Here is a 24715-nt window from a genome sequence, read left to right as displayed (position 1 = left end):
CTTGTTTTCCTGGTCTTTATTTCTTAGAGACAGTAGAAATGTCAATGCTGTAGGGGCTTACTGCCAACTCCCTTCCAACTTGGATTGCTTGTTCTACTCCCTGGCGGTGTGAAGGGAGCAGGAAAGAAATCTCATTTGGCCCCTCTTGCAGGGATGATCGAGTGAGAGCTGGAGTCAATAAAACAAGCATCTACTACAGGGTCCAATGTACGCAATAAAATATTACAAAAATAAGGAATACGCAAATCATTGTCTCTGTACATTTCCCACTGTTCTGTGGGAGTCATGGTAACTGCTGTGCACTGGTCACGAGGCAAGGAGTTTCTGTGGTGTGGATGATAGTGCTACCTTGGTCCATCACAGAGGGCACTTTACCCACGGTCTCTGTACTTGCAGCCACCGACCCTTGGCTCTTTGCCAGGCTGAATCGTTCCCCTCCAGAGGCAGGTTTCACTTCGCTCTTGCCCAGTGTTAGGTTGGTGCTGCTGGAGGAACTCCGGAGGACGGGTCCTGCTTTAGAGAGCATCATACTGGAGCTGCTGATGGAGGGGTTCAGCATTGGACTCGCCGCATTCAAAGGTGGAGTCCCCAGAGATCTTTGAGGTGAGATTTCCAGAGGAGTGATGATAGATTTCGTGAGAGCAGACATCTTAGCATCAGACATCACGTAAAGAGTCTTTGTTGGACTTGTCGTAACTGTAAAATAAAAATGATCAAACACTGACTAGTGCTTTAAACATTGAACAGTGCAGCTCCTCAAGACACACTCACCTCCCCATCTTTCTACAATTATGCTGTTTTTAACCAAAGAGGCTTTAAAAAAAATTAGTGTAGCACTATTACGGGGCCAGAGACTTCAGGATCAATTCTGTTGCTATCTAAAGAGTTTGTATGTTCTCCCCGACTGTTTTCCTTTCAGAGCTTATGGGCTGGAATCTCTAATGAAATAAAAATTGCAGGTGGAGTTACTGATTTATTTACAAATTGGTAATTGTCTTTGAGAGGGTAGTGTGAACACTTTTAACCCCTGCAACTGCAGTCCTAAAGGTTCTCACGATGGGGTTCCAGGTTTCAGATGGAATAATCATATTTTTAATTTGTTGAGTTCTTCGGAACACAATCTTGATGCTGCCCTTGACTTTGGTGGCATATGACACAGGTTTGGGGACTTGTGTCAAGTAGCCTAAATATATGCTGGTGGTATTGACAGCACTCTTACAAAATAATGATTCTTCAAGTATGACTATGAGGCTGATGCTTCACTAGTGTTGGGGCAGCTTCCCCAATATGGACAGCAATGCCCTGATACTGTGAGTAGGACTACAGATGACGTTTTGCCCATCATACTCAGTTCATAGATCGATACCAAGTGGTGCATTAAGGTTCAGCTGACTTATTACTATATAAGTGAACCTTGCAGATCTAGAGTCACAAAGGACCAACTGGGTAAATTATTGATCGACCGGAGAGGTGATTTAATAGAGATGAGTCACAGCAAATTTATCAAAGTCCTTAAATATAATACCACCTTGACTGGACAGCCAGAGACTTTTTCCCAGGATGCATATGACTCATACAGGGTTTCTGACCTGGTGTCCATGGCATAAAAGTTTAGGAACCCCTGGACTAATATACACAGAGTGATTGGTGTGTGGAATGCCTTGTTTGTGATGGTGAGGTAGATACCACAAGACCATAAGATATAGGAGCAGAATTGGGCCATTTGGCCCATCAACTCTATTCTGCCATTTGATATGGCTAACCCAATTGTCCCCTCAGCCCCGATCTCCTGCCTTTTCCCCATATCCCTTCACGCCTTGACAATCATGAATCTATCAGCCTCTACGTAAAGACTAGGCCTCCACAGCTGCCTGTGGCAAAGAATTTCACAGATTCACCACTCTTTATCTCCGTTCTAAAAGGACGCCCCTCTATTTTGAAGCTGTGTCCTCTGGTCTTAAACTCATCTGCCACAGGAAACATCCTCAACATCCACTCTATCAGGGCCTTCCACCATTCGATAGGTTTCAATTATGGCACACCTCATTCTTCTGAATTCCAGTGAATACAGACCGAGCCATCAAACTCTCTTCATATGACAGGCCCTTCAATCCTGGAATAATTTTTTATGACCCTCTTTTGAACCCTCTCCAGTTTCAGCATATCCTTCCTAAGATAAGGCCCCAAAAAGCTGCTCACAATAGTCCCAAGCGAGGTCTCACCAGTGCTTTATAAAGTCTCAATATTACATCTTTGCGTTGATATTCCAGTCCTCTTGAAAGAATACTATCATCGCATTTACCTTCCTCACCACAGAGTCAACCAGCAAATTAACCTTAAGGGAATCCTGCACAAGGACTCCCAAGTAACTCAGATTTTTGTGTTTCCTCTCTACTTAGAAAATAGTCAACCCTTTCATTTCTTCTACCAAAGTGCATGACCATACACTTCCCTACACTGTATTCCATCTGCCACATTGCCCATTCACCTAATCCAAGTCCTTCTGTATCCTCTCTACTTCCTCAAAACTACCTGCCCCTCCACCTATACTTATCATCTGCAAACTTGGTCACAAAGCCATCAATTCCATCACCCAAATCCCTGACGTATAACATAAAAAGAATCTGCCCCAACACAGATCCCTGTGGATATCCATTAGTTATTGGTAGCCAATCAGAAAAGGCTCCCTTTATTCCCACTCATTGCCTCCTGCCAATCAGCTAATGCTTTATCCATGCTAGGATCATTCCTGTAATACCATGTAGCTTGTTAAGCAGTCTCATGTATTGCAGCTTGCTAAAAGTGTTTTGTATTTAGGTTTTCAAAAGATCAACTAATTCTCCTTTGTCTATCCTGCATGTTATTTCTTCAAGGAATTCCAGTTGTCAGGCAAGATTTTCCCTTGCAGAAACCCGCTATTTTACCATGTGCCTACAAGCACCCTGATGCCTAATCCTTAATAATTGACTCCAACATCTTCCTAACCACTGAGGCCAAACTAACTATAGTTTTCTTTCTGTCTCTCTCTTCTTGAAGAGTGGTGTGACATTTGCAATTTTCCAGTCTTCCAGAACTAGACAAGAATCTAGTGATTCTCAAAAGATCATTACTAATTCCATCACAAGCTCTTCAGCCACTTCTTTCAGAATTCTGGGTGTACACCATCTGATCCAGATGACTTATCTATCTTTAGACATTTTGCTTTCCCAAGAACCTTTCTGGTAATGACAATTTCACATCCATGACCCCTGACTGAAACTTACACCAAACTGCAAGTGTCTTCCACAGTGAAAACTGATGCAAAATATTCAGTTCATCCACCATTTCCTTGTCTCCCATTACTACCTCTTCAGCATCATTTGCCATCTTACCAATACCTACTCTCATCTCTCTTTTACACTTCATGCATCTGAAGAAACTTTTGGTATCTTCTAATATTATTGACTAGCTTACCTTCGTATTCCATCTTCTCCTTCTTTATGACGTTCGATTGGTTTTTAAAAGCTTTCCAATTCTCTCACTTCCCACTAATTTTTGATTATGTCCTCTCTTTGGCTTTTATGTCGGCTTTGACTTCTCGCTAGCCACTGTTGTGTCATCGTGCCTGCAGAATACTGCTTCCTCTTTGATATGTACAGTTGGGCCTTCTTATCCGCGAGGGATTGGTTTCAGGACCCCTCGCAGATACCAAAAAACATGGATGCTCAAGTCCCTTAGTTAACCTGTCTCAATGCGGTGGACTTTAGGACCCGGCGGAGTTCTGAATCCACGCTGTTTCTGTTCACAAAAATAATCGCGATCACGATTGAAAATAAAGTGGAAATAATAAAGCTACTGGAAAGAGGTGAAACGCCATCGGTCACTGGAAAAGCGTTAGGCTATAGTCGGTCAACGATCAGAACAATTTTAAAGGATCAAGTGAGAAAGGCCTGTCCAATGAAAGCTGTAATTATTACTAAGCAACGCAGTGGTTTAATTATTGAAATACATAAGTTTAAGTGTTTTATATGCATAGCAGGTAAAATATATACTATATGCTAAGACAAAAGTTTGACTAACTGACGCTAAATAATACCGGATGTACCTGTTCCGACTTACTTAGTAAGAGAATTTCCGATTTTTTTCGATCCTGATCCACGATAACCTACGCACATCCTCCCGTGTACTTTAAATCATCTCTAGGTTACTTATAATACCTAATACAATGTAAATGCTATGTAAATAGTTGTTATACTGCATTGTTTAGGGAATAATGACAAGAAAAAAGTCTATACATGTTCAAACAAGAAGTGCTGGGAACACTTCTGGGTTTTCTCGATTCGCAGTTGGTTGAATTCATGCATGTGGAACTCGCGGATAAGGAGGGCCACCATTTTTCTTTTTTTTCCCTCTTTTTTTTCTTCTTTTTTTCTCTTTATTAGTTATTACGTTGTTAGATTAGTTTTTCTAGCATATTTTTTTTATTTTTCTCTTTTCTGTTTTTTTTAAATATATGTTATGATATAACCTAGTTTTGCTTTGTTTATATGTTATTTGTATTATTCATGATTTGGGAAGACTTAATTATATTGTAACTATTGCTTGTGTATCCTTTCATGTTCAGTTTAAATTTGTAAGTTTGTAATCCCACTATCTATGTATTAATCTTATTATGTTGATGTTAATAATAATAATAAGATTGAAAAAGAAAAAAAAAGAAAGGAGGGCCAACTGTATATATCTTGTGCCTTCTGAATTGCTTACAGAAATTTCAGCCATTACTGCTCTGCCATCATCCCTGCCAGTGTTCTTTTCCAATCAATTCTGGCCAACTCCTCTCTCATGCCTCTGTGACTCCCTTTCTTTCACTGTAATACTGATACACCTGACTTTAGTATCTCCTTCTCAAATATGAACACTTTCCTCTAAGGGTTCTTTTATCTTAAGCTCTCTAATCAATTCCAGTTCATTTGCCAACACCCAATCCTGAATAGCTGATCCCCTAGTGGGTTCCAGCACAAGTAGTTCTAAAAAGCCATCTTATAGGCATTCCAGAAATTCACCCTCTTGGAATCCAGCACCACCTGATTTTCCCAATCGACATGCACATTGAAATCCCCCATGACTATTGTAACATTGCCCTTCTGGCATGCATTTTCCATCTCCCATTGTAATCTGTAGATATCCTTACTCCTGTTTAGGAGTCCATGTCCGCCTCCTATCAAGGTCTTTTTACCCTTGCAGTTCCTTAGCTCTATCCATAATGATTCAACACCTTTAGACCCTACATCACCTCTTTCTAAAGATTTGATCTCATTGTTTACCAACAGAGCAACACTGACCCCCTTGCCTTCCTTCCTATCCTTTCCATACAATGTGTATCCTTGGAGACATTAAGATCCCAGATATAATCTTTCAGCCATGATTCAGTGATGGCCTACGACATCATACATGCAAATCTGTAACTGTGCTACAAGTTCATCTATCTTATTCTGTAGACTGTGCATTCAAATGCAACACCTTTAGTGCTGTTCGATACTGTCCACCTTTTACATCTTGTTGACTACAACTTTGCTCTTCTAACAGCCTCTCCTCACTACACATTGCATCTATATGTAAACCAGCTACCTCAGCTTCAGATCTGTCACTCCAGTTCCCAACTCCCTGCCAAATTAGTTTAAAGCCTCCCGAACAACTCTAGCCAACCTGCCCGCAAGGATATTGGAACTCCTCTGGTCCAATATGTTATGTGCATTTAAAAAACTCTTGGATAGGCAGATGGATGAGTGAAAAATGGACAGCTATGTGGAAGGGAATGGTTAGATTAATCTTAGAATAGATTAAAGGTTGGCACAACATTGTGGGATGAATTTTATGTCCTGAAGTTAAATTCCACAGCTGCCATTAACCTCAATCATCACTGATAAGTTACACATTTTCACTGCTCTGTGGGAAATGTCCTCAATTGCCTACTGATTTACGGGGTAACTCTCTAACAATAACGGGCTCTAATTTTACACACTTCTTACAACCCTGCACCCCACACATCGACCCTCTAATTCTATCAATACTCAGCCTTCCATTGTTCTTGAGGCAGAAGGCCAAGATTGTTGACATCACTCATGTAATTAAATCTTAGCTATGGTGACGATCATATGCATCACTTTTACAAACCACTAAAGCTTACAGAACTTCCAGACAACACTTTGAACAGAGTAGTAAAGCACAAATTCAAAAGACTAAATAAGACCAAAAGACATGGGAGCAAAATTAGGCCATTCGGCTCATCAAGTCTACTCCACTATTCTATCATGGATAATTTATTAGCCCTCTCAACTCCATTTTCCTGCCTTCTCCCTGTAATATTTGACTCCCTTAATAATCAAGAACTGATCAACCTCTGCTTTAAATATCAAGTTCAGATTCAAGGTTATTGTCGTCTGAATGTACATAAATACAACCAAACAAGACGTTCCTCCAGAACAGTGTGCTCACAAAACATATAAAACAAAATATCACAAATAGTTATAAAGAAATTCAAAGTACATGTAGAACTCAGCACAGGTAAACAGTAATCTGTCCTAGTGTCAGGATATTCATTAGACTCACAGCCTGGAAGCTCTAGTCCTGAAGCCCCTGCATCTCCTTCCTTCCTGGTGATCCTGTTGGTGGTTTGTTGTGGTAGGGTCTCCTGTAGAAAGCGGTTAGCATGGGGATGGGGAGCATTACATGCCTCAGTCTCCTCAGAGGGTGTAGATGCTGCTGTGCCTTCTAGACTAATGATGAAGTGCTGAGGGTCCAGGTTAGATCATCCATTAGGTGCACACAAGGAACTTTGTGCTCTTCACTCTCTGCACAGCAGAGCCACTGATGTGTAATGGTCGACCTGCATCTTGCTGAAGCCCACCATCATTTCTCTTGTCTTGTCCATGTTGAGAGAATGGTGGTTGTTCTCACACAACATTTGACAAGCCTCTCTACCTCCTCTCTGTATGCTGACTCACCGATGTTGCTGATGAGGCCCACCACTGTAGTGTCATCCGTGAAGTCGATGATGTGGTTTGAGCTGGATCTGGCAGTGCAGTCATGAGGCAGCAGCGGACTGAGCACACAACCGTGAGAGGCGCCAGCGCTCAGTGTGATGGAGCTTGAGATGAAACTGCCAACTCAGACCCAGTTACAGAGAGGGGCGTTGAGTTCAAATGAGGGCAGTTTACCCACCAGCCTCTGAAGGACGATTGTGTTAAACGCCAAGCTGAAGTTGATGAATGACATCCTGGCGTACAAGGCATCGTTTTCTAGGTGGGACAGGATGGAGTGAAAGGCAGAGGCTCTGACATCATCAGTGCACTGGTTTGAGCAGAAGGTGAACTAGAAAGGGTCCAATGTAGCTGGAGCCAATGACCTGGCCTCCACAGCCATCTATAGCAATGAATTCCACAGATTCACTATCCTCTGGCTGAAGAAACACCTCCTCATCTCTGTTCCAAAGGGATGACCTTGTATTCTGTGACTGTGCCTTCTGGTCTTAGACTTCCCTACTTTAGGAAATATCCTCTGCACATCCACTCTACCTAGGCCTTTGAATATTCAATAATGTTGAATATAGACTGAGGTCAAAGTCAGCATGTGCCTTCACTGACTGCAGACTCACCTACAGCTGAGCATAAACTCTGGGGATTTGAACTTGATTCCGCAGGGGACTGAGTTTTGCTTGCGTCTCGTGCCGCGATTACTTTGGTCTGGTCAACAGTGCTGATACATTGGGGTCTTGGGACTGGGAGCAGAGGGTCTGAGCACTGCAAAGAGAAAACAAGAGGGTCAGAGTTACTGCTTCTGAGTCAGCATCTGAAGGTGGAAGCAGATTGGACCAGCCACTTGAATCACAACCCCAGGAACACCAGAGGATGCGATTTTCTTCCAAGTAAGTGTTAGCCTCAAAATGGTGCTAGTGAGCACATGCGCAAGCAATGCTGTAGTTGAGAGAGCTTTCAGCTTCAAGTTCCTATGAGAGAACATCACCATTGGCCTGCCCTGGTCCAATCACACAGACACCATGAACAAGAAAGAGCCCTAGCGCCTCCACTTATTCAGTTGGCATGACCCCAACAAAGCACGTACCACCGTGCTCGAGAGTGCCTGACCGATGCTTTATAAAGCCTCGACGTTACTTGCTTTTATATTCTAGCGCTCTCATTCCATTTGTCTTTATTACTACTGATCTGTATGATGGTATACAAAGCTAGTTTTCACTGTACTTGGTATATGTGACAACAATAAACCAATTTATCAAATGTCCCCATCAAGAATACACTTGTGGCCCTGTCCATGTGTTCATTATGAAGCCACAAAGATTGATCAGCTGGAGAAGGGAAATGGCGTTTCTTTGCCAGAATATGACCCGTGGGATCTCATGTGATCTATACTCAAAGTCAAGGATGCAAGCTCACTCCCTCCCACCAGTATACCACCGTCTTGTTCCCTCGCCCCACCCCTGGGTGTAGCAGGACCTACTTGGGGTCTGTGGAGAATCTAGCGTTGGAAGGCACAATTCTGTCAGAACAGCCGTGGCTGTTTGTCCAGGTCAGGACAGCAATGAGTGTACTATAGCACCAAACTAGGCCCTTCAGCCCATCTAGTCCATGCCAAGGGGCCAGGAGGATTTTGCAATGTCTGATGGCATGACGGTATGCCCAGTTACTCCGGATGAGAAGTGATGAAGGCATTGGGTAACCGTATTAGAATGTCTTCCCTTTCATGGAAATTAAATACCAACATCATCATAGTTTTATTTTAAAATTACACCTGCACCTGCCCATCTTTCAGCCTCTGGTATAGTAAGGTAAGAGCTAGCGAAACACTTTTAGAGCATCAGCAATCGAAGTTCAGAGTAAATTTATTATCAAAGTACGCATGTCACCATATACAACCCTGACATTCATTTTAGAGTCTTAGTCATAGAAAATTACAGCAGAGAAACAGGCTCTTCGGCCCATCTATTCCATGCTGAACCGCTTAAATTGCCGACTTTCATCAACCTGCACCGGGACCATAGCCCTCTATAACCCTACCATCCATTACCTATCCAAACTTCTCTTAAAAGCCTCCTTGCATTTACCCTATCTATACCCCTCATAATAGCTCCATCAAATGTCAGTCTTCTACGTTCCAAGGAATAAATTCCTAACCAATTCAATCTTTCTTTATAACTCAGGTCCTCTAGACCCAGCATTAATTTTCTCTGCATTCTTTCAACCTTATTTACATTTTTCCTGTAGGTAGGTGACCAAAACTACACACACTACTCCAAATTAGGCCTCACCAATGTCTTATATAACTTCAACATAACATCCCATCTCCTGTACTCAATACTTGGCCAGCATGCCAATAACTTTCTTTACTGATCTATCTACCTGTAACGTCACTTTCAATGAATTACAGATCTGTATTCCTAGATCCCTTTGTTCTACCAACATTCCTCGGTGCCCTATTGTTCACTGTGTAAGACCAACCCTGACTGGTCCTTGCACTTGTCGGCATTAAATTTCATCTGCCATTTCCAGCTGATCCAGATCCCGCCGCAAGCCATGACAGACTTCCTCAATGTCCACCACACCCCCAATCTTGGTGTCATCCACAAATTTGCTGATCCAGTTAACCACATCCTCCAGATCAATGATATAGATGACGAACAGACCCAGCACTGATCCCTGCGGCACTCCTCTAGTCACAGGCCTCCAGTCAGAGAGGCAACCATCAATTACCACTCCCTGGCTTCTCCTACAAAGCCAATGTCTAATCCAATTTACTATCTCATCTCAAGTGTCCAGCAACTGAACCTCTTGATCAACCACCCATGTGCAACTTTGTTAAATGCCTTGCCAAAGTCCACATAGACAACACCCACTGCCTTGCCTTCATCAATTTTCCTGGTAATTTCCTCGAAAAAGTTTGGTTAGACATGACCCACCATGTACAAAGCCATGCTGACTTTCCTTAATCAGCCCGTTTCTATCCAAATACTCATATATCCGGTCCTTTAAAATACCTTCCAATAACTTTCCCACTACTGATGTGATGTCAGGCTCACTGGCTGGCCTATAATTTCCTGGTTTATTTTTAGAGCCTTTCTTAAACAGCGGAACAACGCTAGCTACCCTCCAGTCCTCTGGTACCATAACTGTCACCTGTCATTTCCTTACAGGCATTCACAGCAGATGCAAAGAAAACAATAGAATCAATGAAAAACTATACACAAAGACCAACAAACAAGCCATATGCAGAAGACAAACTGCAAATACAAAAAAAATTAGTAATAATAACCGGAGTTCAATTGACGCTGCTGTCTGTATGGAGATTGTATTTCCTTCCCGAGACCGCGTGGGTTTCCTCCGGGTGCTCTGGTTTGCTCCCACATTCCAGAGACGTGCGGGTTAGGGTTAGGTAGTTGTGTGCATGCTATATTGGCGCTGTAAGTGCGGCGACTTTTGCGGGCTGCCCCGAGCACATCCTTGGACTGCATTGGTCGCTGATGCAAACGACTTGTTTCAATGCACAAGTGACAAATAAAACTGCTGCTTAGTCCTTACTGCTCTGCCCAATCACAAGCCGTACTGAGGGCCTGGACTCGGTGTCACTGTCTGGTGTGGGTCAGCGCTCCACCCTCCCACCCATCTCTGCGGATTTCACTCACCTGCTGTGTCTGGGCCTCTGAGCCCCTGATCTCCGGCTCCATCCCCTCGAGGCCGAGGCTGCCTGTGGTACAGGGCTGGCCCAGGGTGGACACGCGGCCCGCCTGCGTCCTCAGGGTCACGGTGATGGTGGTCGGAGGCTTCACCCCTGCACAACGAGAAGGACGAGCAGAGTCAGAAACGTCTGTAGGAGTTGACACGCACAGGCTTTCGGGGGGGATATCAGCAGGTACTGAGGTTGCGTCACACTGAACCCGATGCAAAGGGGAGAGGCTCACTTTGCGCCAGGCCAAGTAGTCCATTTATGGGTCCAGGCAGTGGACAGTTGAAGGGTCTGTCCGAGCTGACTGGTTGCCCCTCTCCGGGGTACTTCTGTGCTTGGGTGTTTTAGTTTTCAGTACTGGATATTCTGCAGACTTCTGTTGTGATATTGTAGCCATTGGATAAACTTTGTGTAAAAGAGGGGAAGTACTGAGGGTCACGCTGTGCAATAGGCAGTACTGTGGGGGGGCCACACCTCGGGACGGGCGGTGATGTGTGAGCTCTCGGAAAAAGGTCAAGTTATTTCGGGAATAAACACCGAAGAACCGTGACGAGGACGAAGGAAGGTTTAGGAGAGAGTATTTCACCTTTGGCAGAGGACTGCAGTAGTTTGCTTCCTGAAGGAAGGCTATGTGCGCAGGCCGTGGCAGTGACTGTGCCTGCCACTTTTACTGGGAAGGTACTGGAGCGAATTTCTCCGGCTATTATTATTGGTAAACCCTTCCACCTGGAGTACTCGGCCTGGGATGACTGGGTGAAGAGCTCTGTGGTGAACTCTTGGACTATCGCTCGGATAGAGGAACATTGAAGTGGCCCAGCTGTGCACAGGGAGGTTCAGCGCTGGAGTATCACTGCACAGACTTCCCTGCCCGTCTAGCAGAGACTACCGACTTTACTCTCCTCTCAGAACTGCTCTTCAGAAGAGTGATATGTGTTGTGACTGAGTTAATTTGTTTGCATTTGAATTCAGACTGTGTGGGGCTGTAACATGGCGGGCTGCAGCTCGAACCTTAGCCTCTGGTGAAAGAGGTCCTGAAGATCCACCACCTTTCAGACTTTAAATAACTCTAAATAAAAAATGGTGCAATGCAATATCGCTGCACCTCTGAGTGCTCACTCTCGTGGCTGTGTCTGTAGGTGGGGATGAGGGTTAGTTGAGGGTATAATTGGCATTAAGAGGCATCAAAGTCCCCTTTCTACCTCTGGTCCACTACAGCGAAGTTCCTGGCCCTGAGTAGGTGGATAAATGTGCCGAAAGAGTCGGTGACAGGTTCCGTTCAGAGGGTGACTCTCTATAACACGCACTTTCATCTCCATAAAGTAGACTTCCTCCCTCGCCTGTGTTCTTTGTGTGAGGTAACGTCCCTTGTCAGCCGTATGTTTCTCAAGCTGAGTGGAGGTCATTGGGCACATGTAGACACTTCCATCGTCAGGTGCTCATGGAGCTGGAATGGACGGGGATGCTGAGGGGCACTTTAATTTGTGTCATGGAAGGGAGCACTACCCAATCTGCTGGGCCATGGGCCGGCCACAATGCCACACCCGCAAGGAGTTTGGGCACATTTGTCAGAACTGCCCGAAATGCCAGACTGCCACCTCAACCTGGGCAGGCCTCCCCCTCATTGGCCTTCCTGACCCTGCACGCATGGCGAGGAAGCATGGGTCAAGGTAAAGGGCAGGAAGGCCAAGAGGAAGAAGGAAAATCTCCAGGCCTCTCGTCCACAGGGGGAGGAGGAGCCAGGGCCCTTCAGGAGAGTGAAGGAATTCCAAAACCCGAGGCAGGAAGCACAGTAGTGGTGTCGGCGAGCGGGGGGCAGCCCTGCCCTGCACTCGAACAGGTTGTTGAGATCCAGGGGGAGCCGGGCTTGTGACAGCAAGAACGGAACTGTTTCCAGTAGTGGGATGAGCATGTGCGAATGGGATAGTGAGGACGGGGATGGCCCGGGATGAAGTGACAGAGACGAGAAGTCTTTTGAAGCCGAGACGCTGGAGGAGCATGTCCCCGGCAATGAGCCTTAGACTGTTACCACGGAGGAAATTCAGGAGTTCTTAGCCGACTCCCAGCACAGGCTAGCTGATGGACGGACCTGCCTGGGGTAATGCGATCAGTCCAACACCATTCTTCAAAAGAAGGGAAGGGATTTGGAAGTGGTTGGGAGGGAGCTCCTGAAAGTCCTGCTAGGGGTGTAAGGCGGTCTGCTCCCGCTAACTAAGGTGCTGGCAAGGTGTTGCACTATCAAGTAAGTCACAGTAGCAAGCCACAATATCGATGGTGGCAGGGAGTCTTACCACTGGTTCCACCATCTTTCAGTCCTCAGGGAGCGGTGATAGGCAGTAAGCTTCCTGCAGGAAACCCACACTGTTCTGAGAGACAAATCCTCCTGGATTTGCGTCCGTCTACATGAGCCACCTCAGCTCCAATTTGAGAGGAGTGGCAATATTGTTGGCCCCAAACTTCCAGCCGGAGATGTTGAAAGTAAACAAGCTCAAATCAGGACACCCACTGGATCTCACCGCGTGCCTGGATAGCGTACCGCTTGCACCACGACCATGGGAGGTGGTGGTTTGTGACTCGACATGTCTCCTGCGTGCTGGTGGCCGTTCTCAGACCACCGCCTGGTTTGGGCAGAACTAAACCTTCTGCTTATGTGAGCAGGTCAGCAATACTGACATTTCAATAAGGATGGCCAGTTCTGAGTCCTGTTCCGTCTGTTCTAGGCAGAGAGAGCAGAGGGGTTTCCCCTCCCAGAGGCTTTGGCAGAACGTGGACAAAGATCATGTCCGATTTTTGCAAGTGTAACATGTTGTAAGGTTACACTGCTAATGTAATGGCCTCTCTGTAATGTTTCACTGCTAATGAAATGGTTTCTCTGTAGCAGCAATGTTTGGGTTATGACTAGAGAGAGCGGGGGTTTGGAACGTGCGCCATTCAATGAGAGGCATGTTGTTCTTTTTTGTGTGACTGGGAGCAGGGATTTCACGGTCTTTTGTCGGCGAGAGATGAAAAGAGAAGATGCGAATGGAAAGAGTTGGTAGACCAGCGGACGGAGCGGACGAGGGTCTGACAGTCAGCGATGCTCGGAAGGGGTTGATGGGGAACGAATGGACAGAATCGTGAGCTCCAACGTGTGCGTTAGACTGTTTCATTAAAATGGGCCCTTTTTCTTTTTCTTTTCCTTACTTACCCTATAGTCAGATTAAGATTTATAAAGTTCAATTGTTTAATTGCATACGGTGTACTGTCTGATATTTTGCATTTCGGATTTGTAACCGGGCAACTCATCACGCAGCATCCACACAAACTAGATTTCTCAGTTTGGCTGAGCCAGAGGCTGTCTTCTAGTAGACAAACGCATGCTGGCCAAACCTGAGGGTTACACAAGGAAAACACAATGTCGTAGATCAAGAAGTGGGTGTGCCAGATCGAGACAGAGCTGCTTGATCTGACGTCTCAGCTGACCCCAAACACTGCTTTGCCAGAAGTACCAGGGCAAGGAGGAAGCGCTGGAGGGGTCCCGAGGTGCCTTCACCAGATCAAAGAGCCAGCTGTTAGAAGATCTGGACCATGCCTCACCTTTCCTTTACTCTCTGGAGAAATGGATGGGTGTGTGCAGGAAACTTGTGGAGCTGCAGTTAGAGGATGGCTTCTCCATCACAGATCTGGTGAGAATCGTTAAAGAAGCTCACTCATTTTATGTGACGCTGTTCTCGCCATACCCATGAAGTGAGGTGCGGGGAGTGCTGTGGGAGGATTTAGAAACATAGAAAACCTACAGCACAATACAGGCCTTTCGGCCCACAAAGCTACACCGAACATATCCTTACCTTAGAAATTACCGAGGGTTACCCATATCCCTCTGTTTTTCTAAGCTCCATGTTCCTATCCAAGAGTCTCTTAAAATACTCCATCGCATCCACCTCCACCACCGTCGTTGGCAGCCCATTCCACGCACTCACCACTCTCTGAGTAAAAAACTTACCCCTGACATCTCCTCTGTACATATTTCCAAGCACCTTAAAACTGTGCCCTCTCATTTTAGCCATTTCAGTCCTGGGAAAAAGCTTCTGACTATCCACACGATCAATGCCTCGCATCATCTTATACACCTCTATCAGGTCACCTCTCATCCTCCATCACTCCAAGGAGAAAAGGCCGAGTTCACTCAACCTATTCTCATAAGGCATGCTCCCCAAACCAGGCAACATCCTTGTAAATCTCCTCTGCACCCTTTCTATGGTTTCCACATCCTTCCTCTAGTGAGGCAACCAGAACTGAGCACAGTACTCCAAGTGGGGTCTGACCAGGGTCTGACATATCTCTCAACTCCTAAACTCAATCCCACAATTGAAGGCCAATGCACCGCATGCTTTCTTAACCACAGAGTCAACCCACACAGCAGCTTTGAGTGTTCTATGGACTCAGACCCCAAGATCCCTCTGATCCTCCACACTGCCAAGACTCTTACCATTAATACTATATTCTGCCATCATATTTAACCTACCAAAATGAACCACCTCACACTTATCTGGGTTGAACTCCATCTGCCACTTCTCAGCCCAGTTTTGCATCCTATCAATGTCCCGCTGTAACCTCTGACAGCCCTCCACACTATCCACAACATCCCCAACCTTTGTGCCATCCGCAACCCATCCCTCCACTTGAGGATGACCAGTAGCTGGACTCTCCCCATCACTGGAGAAACTGACCAGCACCTTTAACCAGCTGCTCCGTTGGACGGGTTAGCAGTGGAATTCCTCCTGGCCTTCGGGGACATACTGGGTGCTGACTACACCAGGATCCTGGGCAAAAGCCTGGCGACAGGTGAGATGCCCTCTCTTGGCGTGGGGCAGTCATGGTCCTGCTGCCAAAGGGGGATCTTCAGTGCATGAGGAACTGCTGTCCAGTGTCTATCCTGTGCTCCAAATACAATGTCTGCCTGGGCAATCGCCAATTGTCTGGGCTCTGTGCTGTCCCAAACCAGTCCTATACTATCCCGGGCCGATCCATTCAGGACAATATCAACCTCATCCATCTGTTCAGGTTGGCCTGTCAGCTGCCTTTCCCTCTCTTTAACAGGAGAGGGTGCTTGATAAGATGGATCATGACTACCTCCTCTGGACTCTCTGTGCGTTCGGACTCGCACCGCAGTTAGTTGCCCGAGTTTGTCTGTTGTACGCTGCTGTGGTGTGCTTGATACAGGTCAAAGGATCCTCGACAGTGCACTTTTGCTTTGGGAGGGGTGAGTCAGGGCTGCCCAATGTCAGGGCAACTTTACTGTTTTCCTGTGCCTTCTTCGGAAGCGGTCGACAGGCCTGGTTCTGCATAAGCCAGAGATGAGGGCAGTGTTTTCAGCTTAAGCCCATGGTGTCCTCCTTATGTTCACCGACCCTGTAGACCTGCAGCGGATGGATGTGAGACCGCCAGTGGGTCTTCTCAGGGTCCACTGGACAAAGTGCTCTGGACTTTCAGTGGGTCACTGGAAGAGGGACTCACTGCCAGAGGAGCCAAGACCACTTGCATGGAGTGCCACACACCACCTTTACCCAAGCTCTGCTGTGGAGAATTCGCCGGCGAACTGGCGGGACTTGGAGACAAAAGACTGCCCGGCTGGGACGCTGGTCGGGTCTACTCCATGCAATCTCACTCCGGGGCAAGGAATTAGTCATTAACCAGTCGGGCCCTTCAGTCCCACCCACTGTATTTGTCGCCGAGATGCAGAGGAAGTTGGTGGGCTTCTTCCGGGCAACAGGAGGCATTGGGTGTCTGCTGCAGCCCTGAATCTTCTGATTGCAAAGGGGGGTCAGTCACTGGTGTGAGTATATACCCAGCTAGCAGCTCTCCTCCTCAGGATCCTGCAGTGTCGCACTGGCGACACACTTTCTTCGCCAGGGACCTGCCTCCATGAGGGTAAGCAGCTCCTGGCACTGAGCATTAGCTGTGCTGCTATGCGGGGGCTGTCAGGCTTTTACCGGGAGCTACTGCAGGCCTTGTGTAGGGTCCCCTCTGATCTCGCCGCAAAGGGGGTCGTTTCCCATCCCGCCACGGTGGGTGTGGGTTTTGGCTCAGGGGTGTGGAGTGGCTCCGGCCACACCAAACCACGCTCCACTGGAGGTGATCGTGAGACCCAAGCCTCGAGGTCTCCTTCACAAGGCGGTCCCACACAGCATGAGCTGCCTCACAGAGATGCCCACAATGCTCCAAGACTGTTACTGTATGGGATACTCGTGCACTTTTCACTTCATTTGCTGTCCGGGCACATCAGGCAGTGAGGGAGGCCCCCAGTAGAAATCTCTGTATGAAGGGGCCTTTCCCCTGTACAATGGGGACCTGGGGTAGAGGGTGCTGCGTAGGGCAGCACCACGTAATAGCTTTCTGAGCAAGTTCAGATACCTTCCTGTGGGTGGGAGGAGTCAGACCATGCCTACTTGGAGCGCTTGCTGGAATACCTGAAGGGGCTGCTCCTCCAGTTCAGGCTGCCCTTCAACCCATGCTCCTGGTTTACGGGCACCTAACAAGGGGGTGGGTACCTCAGAGGATGTCCTGGCTGGCTGGCAAGATGGCCACTTGAGGGCTGCTGAGGGCTCATGTGGGGGATTTCCAGGAACAGTAGCCTTCCCACAGGGAATTGAGTACATTTTGGACCCTAATTACTGTATTTTAATTTGAATTCAGTAACTAAACTGTATTGTAACCCCTAACCTTTGTATGCCATTTATATTTGAATAAAGTTTTGTATGTTTGCAAAAATGGTACTGATGGAGGGTCACATGGTCAGAACGAGTGCAGTCTCCCTTGGATGAGGGTGAACTGAGGTCACGAGAGATTCTCTCAGGTGGAGTTAAATCTCCCCAGGGGTTGATTACAGAGCACGGAACCTCCTGCTGCTGTTCTTGGGCTTTACAATCCCATTCTGATTTCATGCTGTGCTCCAAATCCCTGCTACATTATCAACCCGATGCACTGAGACAACGTCAGTGTGCTGGACCGTGAACTCCCATGCCCGAGTGGCACCCATCGAGGGTGTTCAGGGGTTACCTGTCAGGCCGGCCGAGCTGCCGGTCAGCTTGGCCAGTCCACCGTTGCTCAGCAGGTGCTGGATGGAGGTAGGTTTGCCGCTCAGAGTCCCCGAAGCCGTTGAGGCACTGACCGTGCGGACAACGGGGTTTGTGGTGGTGACGGCTCCCAGAGCCGAGCTCGCGCTCTTCACGGTTTGGGCCTGTGAACAACATTGGGACTGAATCAGAGGCAGAGACACATCACACGGAACTCCACTGACACCAGTCACCCAACCAACTCATGCCCTCCTCTGTACCCTGTTCCAACACTATCCTCGTACCATCACCATTGTCTTTTAACATTTTTAAAAACTGAAATAAAGCAAGGAGTCAGCCCTTCAAGCCACACTGGCCAGCGACTCACTTACTTAACGCTAGCCTAATCATAGAACAATTTACAATGACCAATTAACAGTACGTCTTTGGACTGTGGGAGGAAACCGGAGCACCCGGAGGAAGAGCATACAAACTCCTGATAGGCAGTGGTGGGAATCCCTGTGGGTTCCCATGCCCCAGTTCATCATCCCTCCAGAACAAAGGCTGTCCTGGAGGGTTTAATCCCCCAGCACTTTCACGCCAGGAGTCTCACACTTCAACACTAATGGGGCTGTGAATAAACCCAACTTCTGATCTTTATCACTGAACGTCCAGAAGACCCTGGACTGAAGCGCAGAAGGCTCACCAGAGATTAAGGGAGAGGTTAGATTTGTTGCATGTACATCAAAGCGCACAGAAAAAGGCGATGTTTGTGTCAACGATCAACACAGTCCGAGGATATGCTGGGGGCAATGCGTAAGGGTGGCCATGTTTCCAGCATCAACATAACACACTCAAAACTCACCAACCCCCATGTGTACGTCTTTGAAATGCAGGAGGAGACCGGAACAAAGACAGAGAAAACTCACAGGGAGAACGCAGAAACTCCGTACTGACAGTGGTGGAAATTGAACCCCAGTTACTGGTGCTCTGAAGTGTTATGCTAAGCGCTACACCAACCCTGTTGCCCCACGATCTTTAACACTGAACTCCCTGGTCTGGAGTGCAGAAGGCTCACGAGGATGGACAGGGCCAAAGTCTCCCATTGTCCTTGAGCCACAGCACCCTCCATTCACACGGCTCCAAGTGCTCAGAGACCACATAGCCCAATGTTACACATCTCGCAGGGCAGATTCCTAAAGAAACCTTCATGTGAACGTTTGTCTGACTGGAGGTCAGAGTGAATCCTGTGACTTGTGGGGGCTCAAAGCAAATTTATTAAAGTACATATTCATCACCATTCACAGGAAATACAAAGAAACACAACAGAATCAATGACGGACTGCACCCAACAAGGTGGACAACCAATGTGCAAAAGACATCAAACTACCCAAATACAAAATAGAAAAAATAATAATAAATAAGCAATAGAGAAAAAATTGAGATGAAGAGTCCGTGAAAGTGAATGAAGTTGTGGAATCAGTTCAGTGTTGAGATGAGTGAACACTGCTGGTTCAGGGACCTGATAATTGTTACAATATTAACCTGGTGGTGTGGAACCTCCTGTCTAACTGCCGCTGGTTTTGGCCAACTGAAACCTATCCCCCCTTATAAAAGACTGAAAATGTCTGTTTTTATCGATCCAGGTTTGAAAGAGTCTCAAAAAGTGCTCCCTCCCCGTTTGTAGTGAATGATAGCTTTGTTAAGCGACAGACACTGGGCACCTCGTTTACTGTACCTGAGTTGAGGTGGTGGAGCTCAAACTGGTGGTCTTTGTTCCCATGTCCTGGAGGCTAAAGCTGAGTCCCTGGAGGAGGCAGCTGGCCGACGGCGTCCCTGAACAGAAAGCACACAGTAATCATGACAGGAACCAGGTCCTACCAGTCCACTCTGACCAAGATGCACATCTACGCTACAGCCATTTGCCAGTGCTCGGTCCATATCCCTGTGAATCATTCCCATCCACGTACCTGTCCTTCATCAAGGAGGTGACAAAACAAATTGATTGTTAGAGCTGACCGACAAGACTCTCCATGATAGACTCATGCAGAAAGTCAGGGGGCATGGCATCCAGGGAAACTTGACTGCATGGATTCAGAACTGGCTTGCCCACCGAAGGCAGAGGGTGGTAGGAGCATATTTTGTCTGGAGGTCAGTGAATAGTGGTGTTCCACGGGAATACGTTCTGGGCCCTTTCCGACTTTTATACATGATTTGGATTAAGAGGTGGAAGGGTGGGTTAGTAAGTTTGCAGATGACAAGATTGCTGGAATTGTGGATAGTGTAGAAGTTTCTCATAGGTTACGAAGGGACATTGACAGGATGGAGAGCTGGGCTAAGAAGTGGCAGATGGAGTTCAACCTAGAAAAACATTGGAAATTCAAACTTCTAGACAGAATGCAGGGTTAATGCCAGGATTCTTAGCAGCGTGGAGGAACACAGGGGTCATAGGTCCAAGTCCATAGATTCCTCAAAGTTGCCATGCAAGTTGATAAGTTGTTTAGAAGGTATATGGTGCATTGGCCTTCATCAGTCGGGGATTGAGCTCAAGAGCCAGGAAGTAATGTTGCAGATCTATAAAACCCTGGTTAGACCACACTCAGAATATTGTGTTCAGTTCTGGTTGCCTCATAATAGAAGGATGTGAGAGCTTTAGTGAGTTACCAGGATGGTGCCTGGACCATGAGGAGGCATGTCTCATGAGGAAAGGCTGAGCAAGCTACAGTTTTTCTCTGGAACGAAGGAGGACTTGATAAGAGGTTAAGTGGTACTGATACAGTTGACAACCAGCACCTTTTTCAAGGGTAGGAACAGCTAATATGACAGGGCATAATTTTAATGTGATGGAGGAGAGGATAGAGGGTGTGTCAGAAACATATTTACTCTATTTCCAATACTTATTTAATTTTATATATTATATATTTCTTAACTTTCTTAACTTAAACAAAACAATAAATTTCATGACACAAGTCAGTGATGATAATTCCAATTCTGATTCTGTAGTTGTTTTGTTTTTAAACAGAGTGGTGGATGCCAGGGGTGATGGCAGATGCAGATCATTAGAGACATTCAAGGTGCTCTTAGCTAGGCACATGGATAGAGAAAAATGGAGGGCAATGCAGGGAAGAAGGATTCGATTGATCTAAGTGCAGAACACTGTGGGCCAAAGGGCCTGTACTGTTCTGAGCTCTAGGACTGAGGTATCGTATTTTTGCTGGTCCTCTCCTTTCCTTGTTGATCCCTCATCCCCAGTTCCTTTAGATGCTGATCCAGTGGAAATTCCCAAATAACTCTGCTTCCCCCGGCATTTCATGCTCATGGACTTCATCAACCAGCTCTTTGGCATCTGCCCCCTACCACCTCCTTGTCCTTCTGCCGATCCCTTTTACCCAAGCCCTTTGTTACTGAGTCTTGTGCCCACTGTCAGAATTCCCTGGCGGTTATTTGGAGTGAAGGGAATAAACACTCGGTTTACGTACCTGCTGTGGCAGGTCCCAGGTGAGGCTGCGATGGTGCAGTAGAGCCAGGGGCTGACGACATCCGGGCCTGAATGCTGTGAAAGGCACTGGCTGTTGTGTTACTGGTCAGGGCAGTTGAGGAGAGTGTACTGGGGCAAGTGGAGAATGAGTCCATAGAGGCCGATCTAGGCACAAGGGAGAGAGAATGAGATGAATAGGACTTTCACACAAAGAGAATGACTGACAGTCCCATAGCACAATCATGTTGTCAATATTTTTATTTTTGCACATTCGTTGCTTGTCAGTCTTTATATGGTAATATAATATGAATTTTGTGCTGTGAATTTGTCAAACTGTCCCTGCTATAACTTTAATAACCGTATTTAACATTTTCCCTATGGTGGCTGTGCAAGGTAAATTTATTATCAAAGTACATATATATCACCATATACAACCTTGAGGTTCATTTTCTTGCGGGTATTTACAGGAAAATAAAAAAACAATAAAATTAACGAAGAACTATACATGAACAAAGACTAACAAACAACCAATGTGGAAAAGACTATATAGAGATAGATAATACCGGAGAACATGAGTTGTGGAGCCCACAGGCTGTGGAATTAGTTCAGTGTTGTGATGAGTGAAGTTATCCATGCTGGATCAGGAACCTGAAGGTTAAAGGGTGATAGCTAGGGCCCGACCCTTCCAACAAACCTCCCCACGCTTGTAACGGATGTTGCATTACAAACGAGCTACCCGAAGACCACTGCTGCGTCAGGCACCCCTGCCGTTGAAGGCCAGCTCTCATACCCAGCAGCAGACCTGGTCAGACCCACCCAGTTTCCGATGTGAAGCGCAGCACCAGGCCTGTTGGAGTCATCCCTGTCGGTAAGGACCCACTGCCGGTAAATGACTACTGGCGCGGTCCAGGCTGCACCTACCTTTGACTCGTGAGCAACCCAGTCAGCTCCTTGGTGCCAGATCCCGGCTGACTGACGGACAACGTCAGGGGCTTTGGGACACCACCTGCCAAACGGAGGAAGAAACCAGAGGTCAGAGCAGATGACGGCCCTAAGCTAACACGCCAGCTGAGGAAAAAAATGTTTAGGGTGAAAGGTATTTGCTTCTCCCCCAAAATGCTTCATAAGGCATTGGTCAGATCACATTGGGAGACTTGTGAAGCATTTTGGGCCACTTATCTAAGAAATGATGTGATGGCATTGGTGTGAATACAGAGGAGGCTCACGTGAATGATCCTGGGAATGAAAGTGTTAACATGGTCCTGGGCATGCACTCACTGGAGTTTAGAATGAGGGGCGACTTTATTGAAACCTGTTGAATACGGAAAGGCCTAGACAGAGTGACATGTAGAGGACGTTTCCAATAGCGGGGGAGTCTCGGACCAGAGGGCAGAGCCTCAGAATAGGTGTCCCGTTAGAACAACGGTGAGAGGAACCTCCTCTGATAGACGGTGGTGGATTTGTGGAATTAATTGCCGCAGGCGGCTGTGGAGGCCAAGTCACTGGGTATACTTAAGGTGTAGGTTGACAGGTCCTTTATAAGAATGGGTATCAAAGGTTTCAGGGAGAAGGCAGAATGGGGTTGAGAGGGATAATAACTCAACTACAATTGAATGGTGGAGCAGACTCGATGGGCTGAATAGCCTAATTCTGCTCCTCTGTCTAATGGACTCAACGTGCCCCCTCCCCCACAGACTGCAGCCAGAGGAGACCCCTAACCCAGCACGTGCAGAGCTCTGAAGGGTGTGGACGGGGATCCCAGTACCGGTCCAGGTCTGAGAGGAACGTCTCTAAACCTCAGTCGGATCAGCTCTGCACCGGACCTGCCAGGAGAAAGGCAGACGGCTCACAATGAAACGCGTAGCAACTGGAGACTAACTTGCAGACCCACCTCACCATTATCAGATCAAATCCTTCCATAGGCTCACCAGCTGCCACTGCACTCCAGTAGCTGCCACACTTTATTCTGTATATGCACTGTGTAATGATCTGATCTGCATGAATAATGTGCAAGACAAGCTTTGCTCTCTATCTCCAACACCAATTTTTATCAATGCACCACAGAAGCATTCTCTCTGCATGCATCACGGCTTGATATGGCAACTGCTCTGCACGTGACCACAAGAAACTGCGGAGAGTTGTGGACACAGCTCAGCACGTCACAGAAACCAGCCTCCCCCCCATGGACTCTGTTTACACTATTCACTGTCTCAGTAAAGCAGCCGGCTTAATGAGTCACCCCACCCACCCTGGACAGTCTCTCTGCTCCCGCCTCCCACCCGGCAGAAGATACAACAGCCTGAGAGCACATACTCCAGGCTGAAGGACAGTTTCTACCCCAGTGATTCTGGAACAGTCCTCTTGTACAGTAAGCTGGACTCCACCTCACAATCTCCACTGGATGACCTCGTACTTGCACTGGATTTACCCGCACTACACTCTTCTGGTAGCTGTCACACTTTATTCTGCACTGTTATTGTTTAATGCTCTGTGTGTAATGATCTGATCTGAATGAACAGCATGCAAGACAAACTTTTCACTGGATCACGGTAGATGTGACAACGAGAAAGCAATACCAACAACATCAGGAGCGAGACAGGAAAACCACACTCCACAAAACGTGGGGACACTAATTAAATATACAAATTCATATTTAAATAATAGTTATTACAATTGACTATACAAAAATAAATCAATATACAAATGCTGTAATCCCAGTATCGATTAGTGACCCTACACTTCCTCCTCAGGCATCACAACAGTCTCTCACTACCCAAACTGCCCTCAGCATCAGCCTCTCCAGCTTTCCGACCAGTATATCCCTTCTACGTCTGCCTTCCCCCTCCCTCTTTCAACGGCCACGGGACCCCGTAGCCCGGGATCTGTGTGCTCAGCAGACCCAGTACAACAGAGCGCAGCGCTCACCCTCCTTGGCTCCAGCGTAGGGCATGGATGCAGCTGCGGACGCATCGCCGTGGGACAGAATGGTGACCTTGATCTTGGCACGTTTGGCGGGCTTGGAGACGACTTGAGTCGGGCTTGAAGGCTGCCTCCGCTTCAGCTGTGCCTTTGCGTCATCCTTCTCCGCTGTATCCTGTTGGTCCGAGGACACCGGAACTACGGATCAATAGAGGAACTGGGGATCAGAATCAGGTTTATTATCACTGATAATAACCTGCTGAGTGCTTCCAGCATTTTATGTCCAAGTTTCCAATATTCAAAATCAGAAACAGGTTTACTACCATTGACATATGTCATGGAATTTGCTGTTTAGCAGTACAGTGCAAGACATAAAAATCACCACGAATTACAATAATATAAATTAGTAGTACAAAAGAGAGCAAAAAGTGAGGTGAATCTTTATGGATTGTTCAGAAATCTATTGGCAGAGGGGAAGAAGCTGTTCCTAAGTCGTTGAATGTGTATCTTTAGGCTCCTACATCTCCTCCTCGATGATAGCCATGAGAATGGGGCATGTCCTGGATTGGGAGGA

General features: G+C 46.8%; 1 protein-coding gene across 2 annotated transcripts in view; it reads right to left on the bottom strand.

Annotated features, from left to right (window-relative positions):
* Position 1: 1 nt before the first annotated feature.
* Positions 2–24715, bottom strand: part of kansl3 (KAT8 regulatory NSL complex subunit 3) — a 56853-nt gene continuing 32139 nt past the window's right edge. Inside the window, exons 15-22 of one of the 2 annotated variants that reach the window (XM_073056461.1) lie at positions 24148–24339; positions 22144–22228; positions 21224–21387; positions 19483–19580; positions 17749–17929; positions 10673–10818; positions 7634–7778; positions 2–696 (exon numbers count right to left, since the gene is read on the bottom strand). In XM_073056461.1, the coding sequence (XP_072912562.1) occupies positions 284–696; positions 7634–7778; positions 10673–10818; positions 17749–17929; positions 19483–19580; positions 21224–21387; positions 22144–22228; positions 24148–24339 (1424 nt within the window). In that variant the 3' untranslated portion in view covers positions 2–283. The remainder of the gene's footprint in view (positions 697–7633; positions 7779–10672; positions 10819–17748; positions 17930–19482; positions 19581–21223; positions 21388–22143; positions 22229–24147; positions 24340–24715) is intronic. The other variant, XM_073056469.1, reaches the window with a different exon arrangement.

Source organism: Hemitrygon akajei, chromosome 1, assembly GCF_048418815.1.
Source record: "Hemitrygon akajei chromosome 1, sHemAka1.3, whole genome shotgun sequence".
NCBI lineage: Eukaryota > Metazoa > Chordata > Chondrichthyes > Myliobatiformes > Dasyatidae > Hemitrygon > Hemitrygon akajei.
This window is presented reverse-complemented; position numbering and strand designations above follow the sequence as displayed.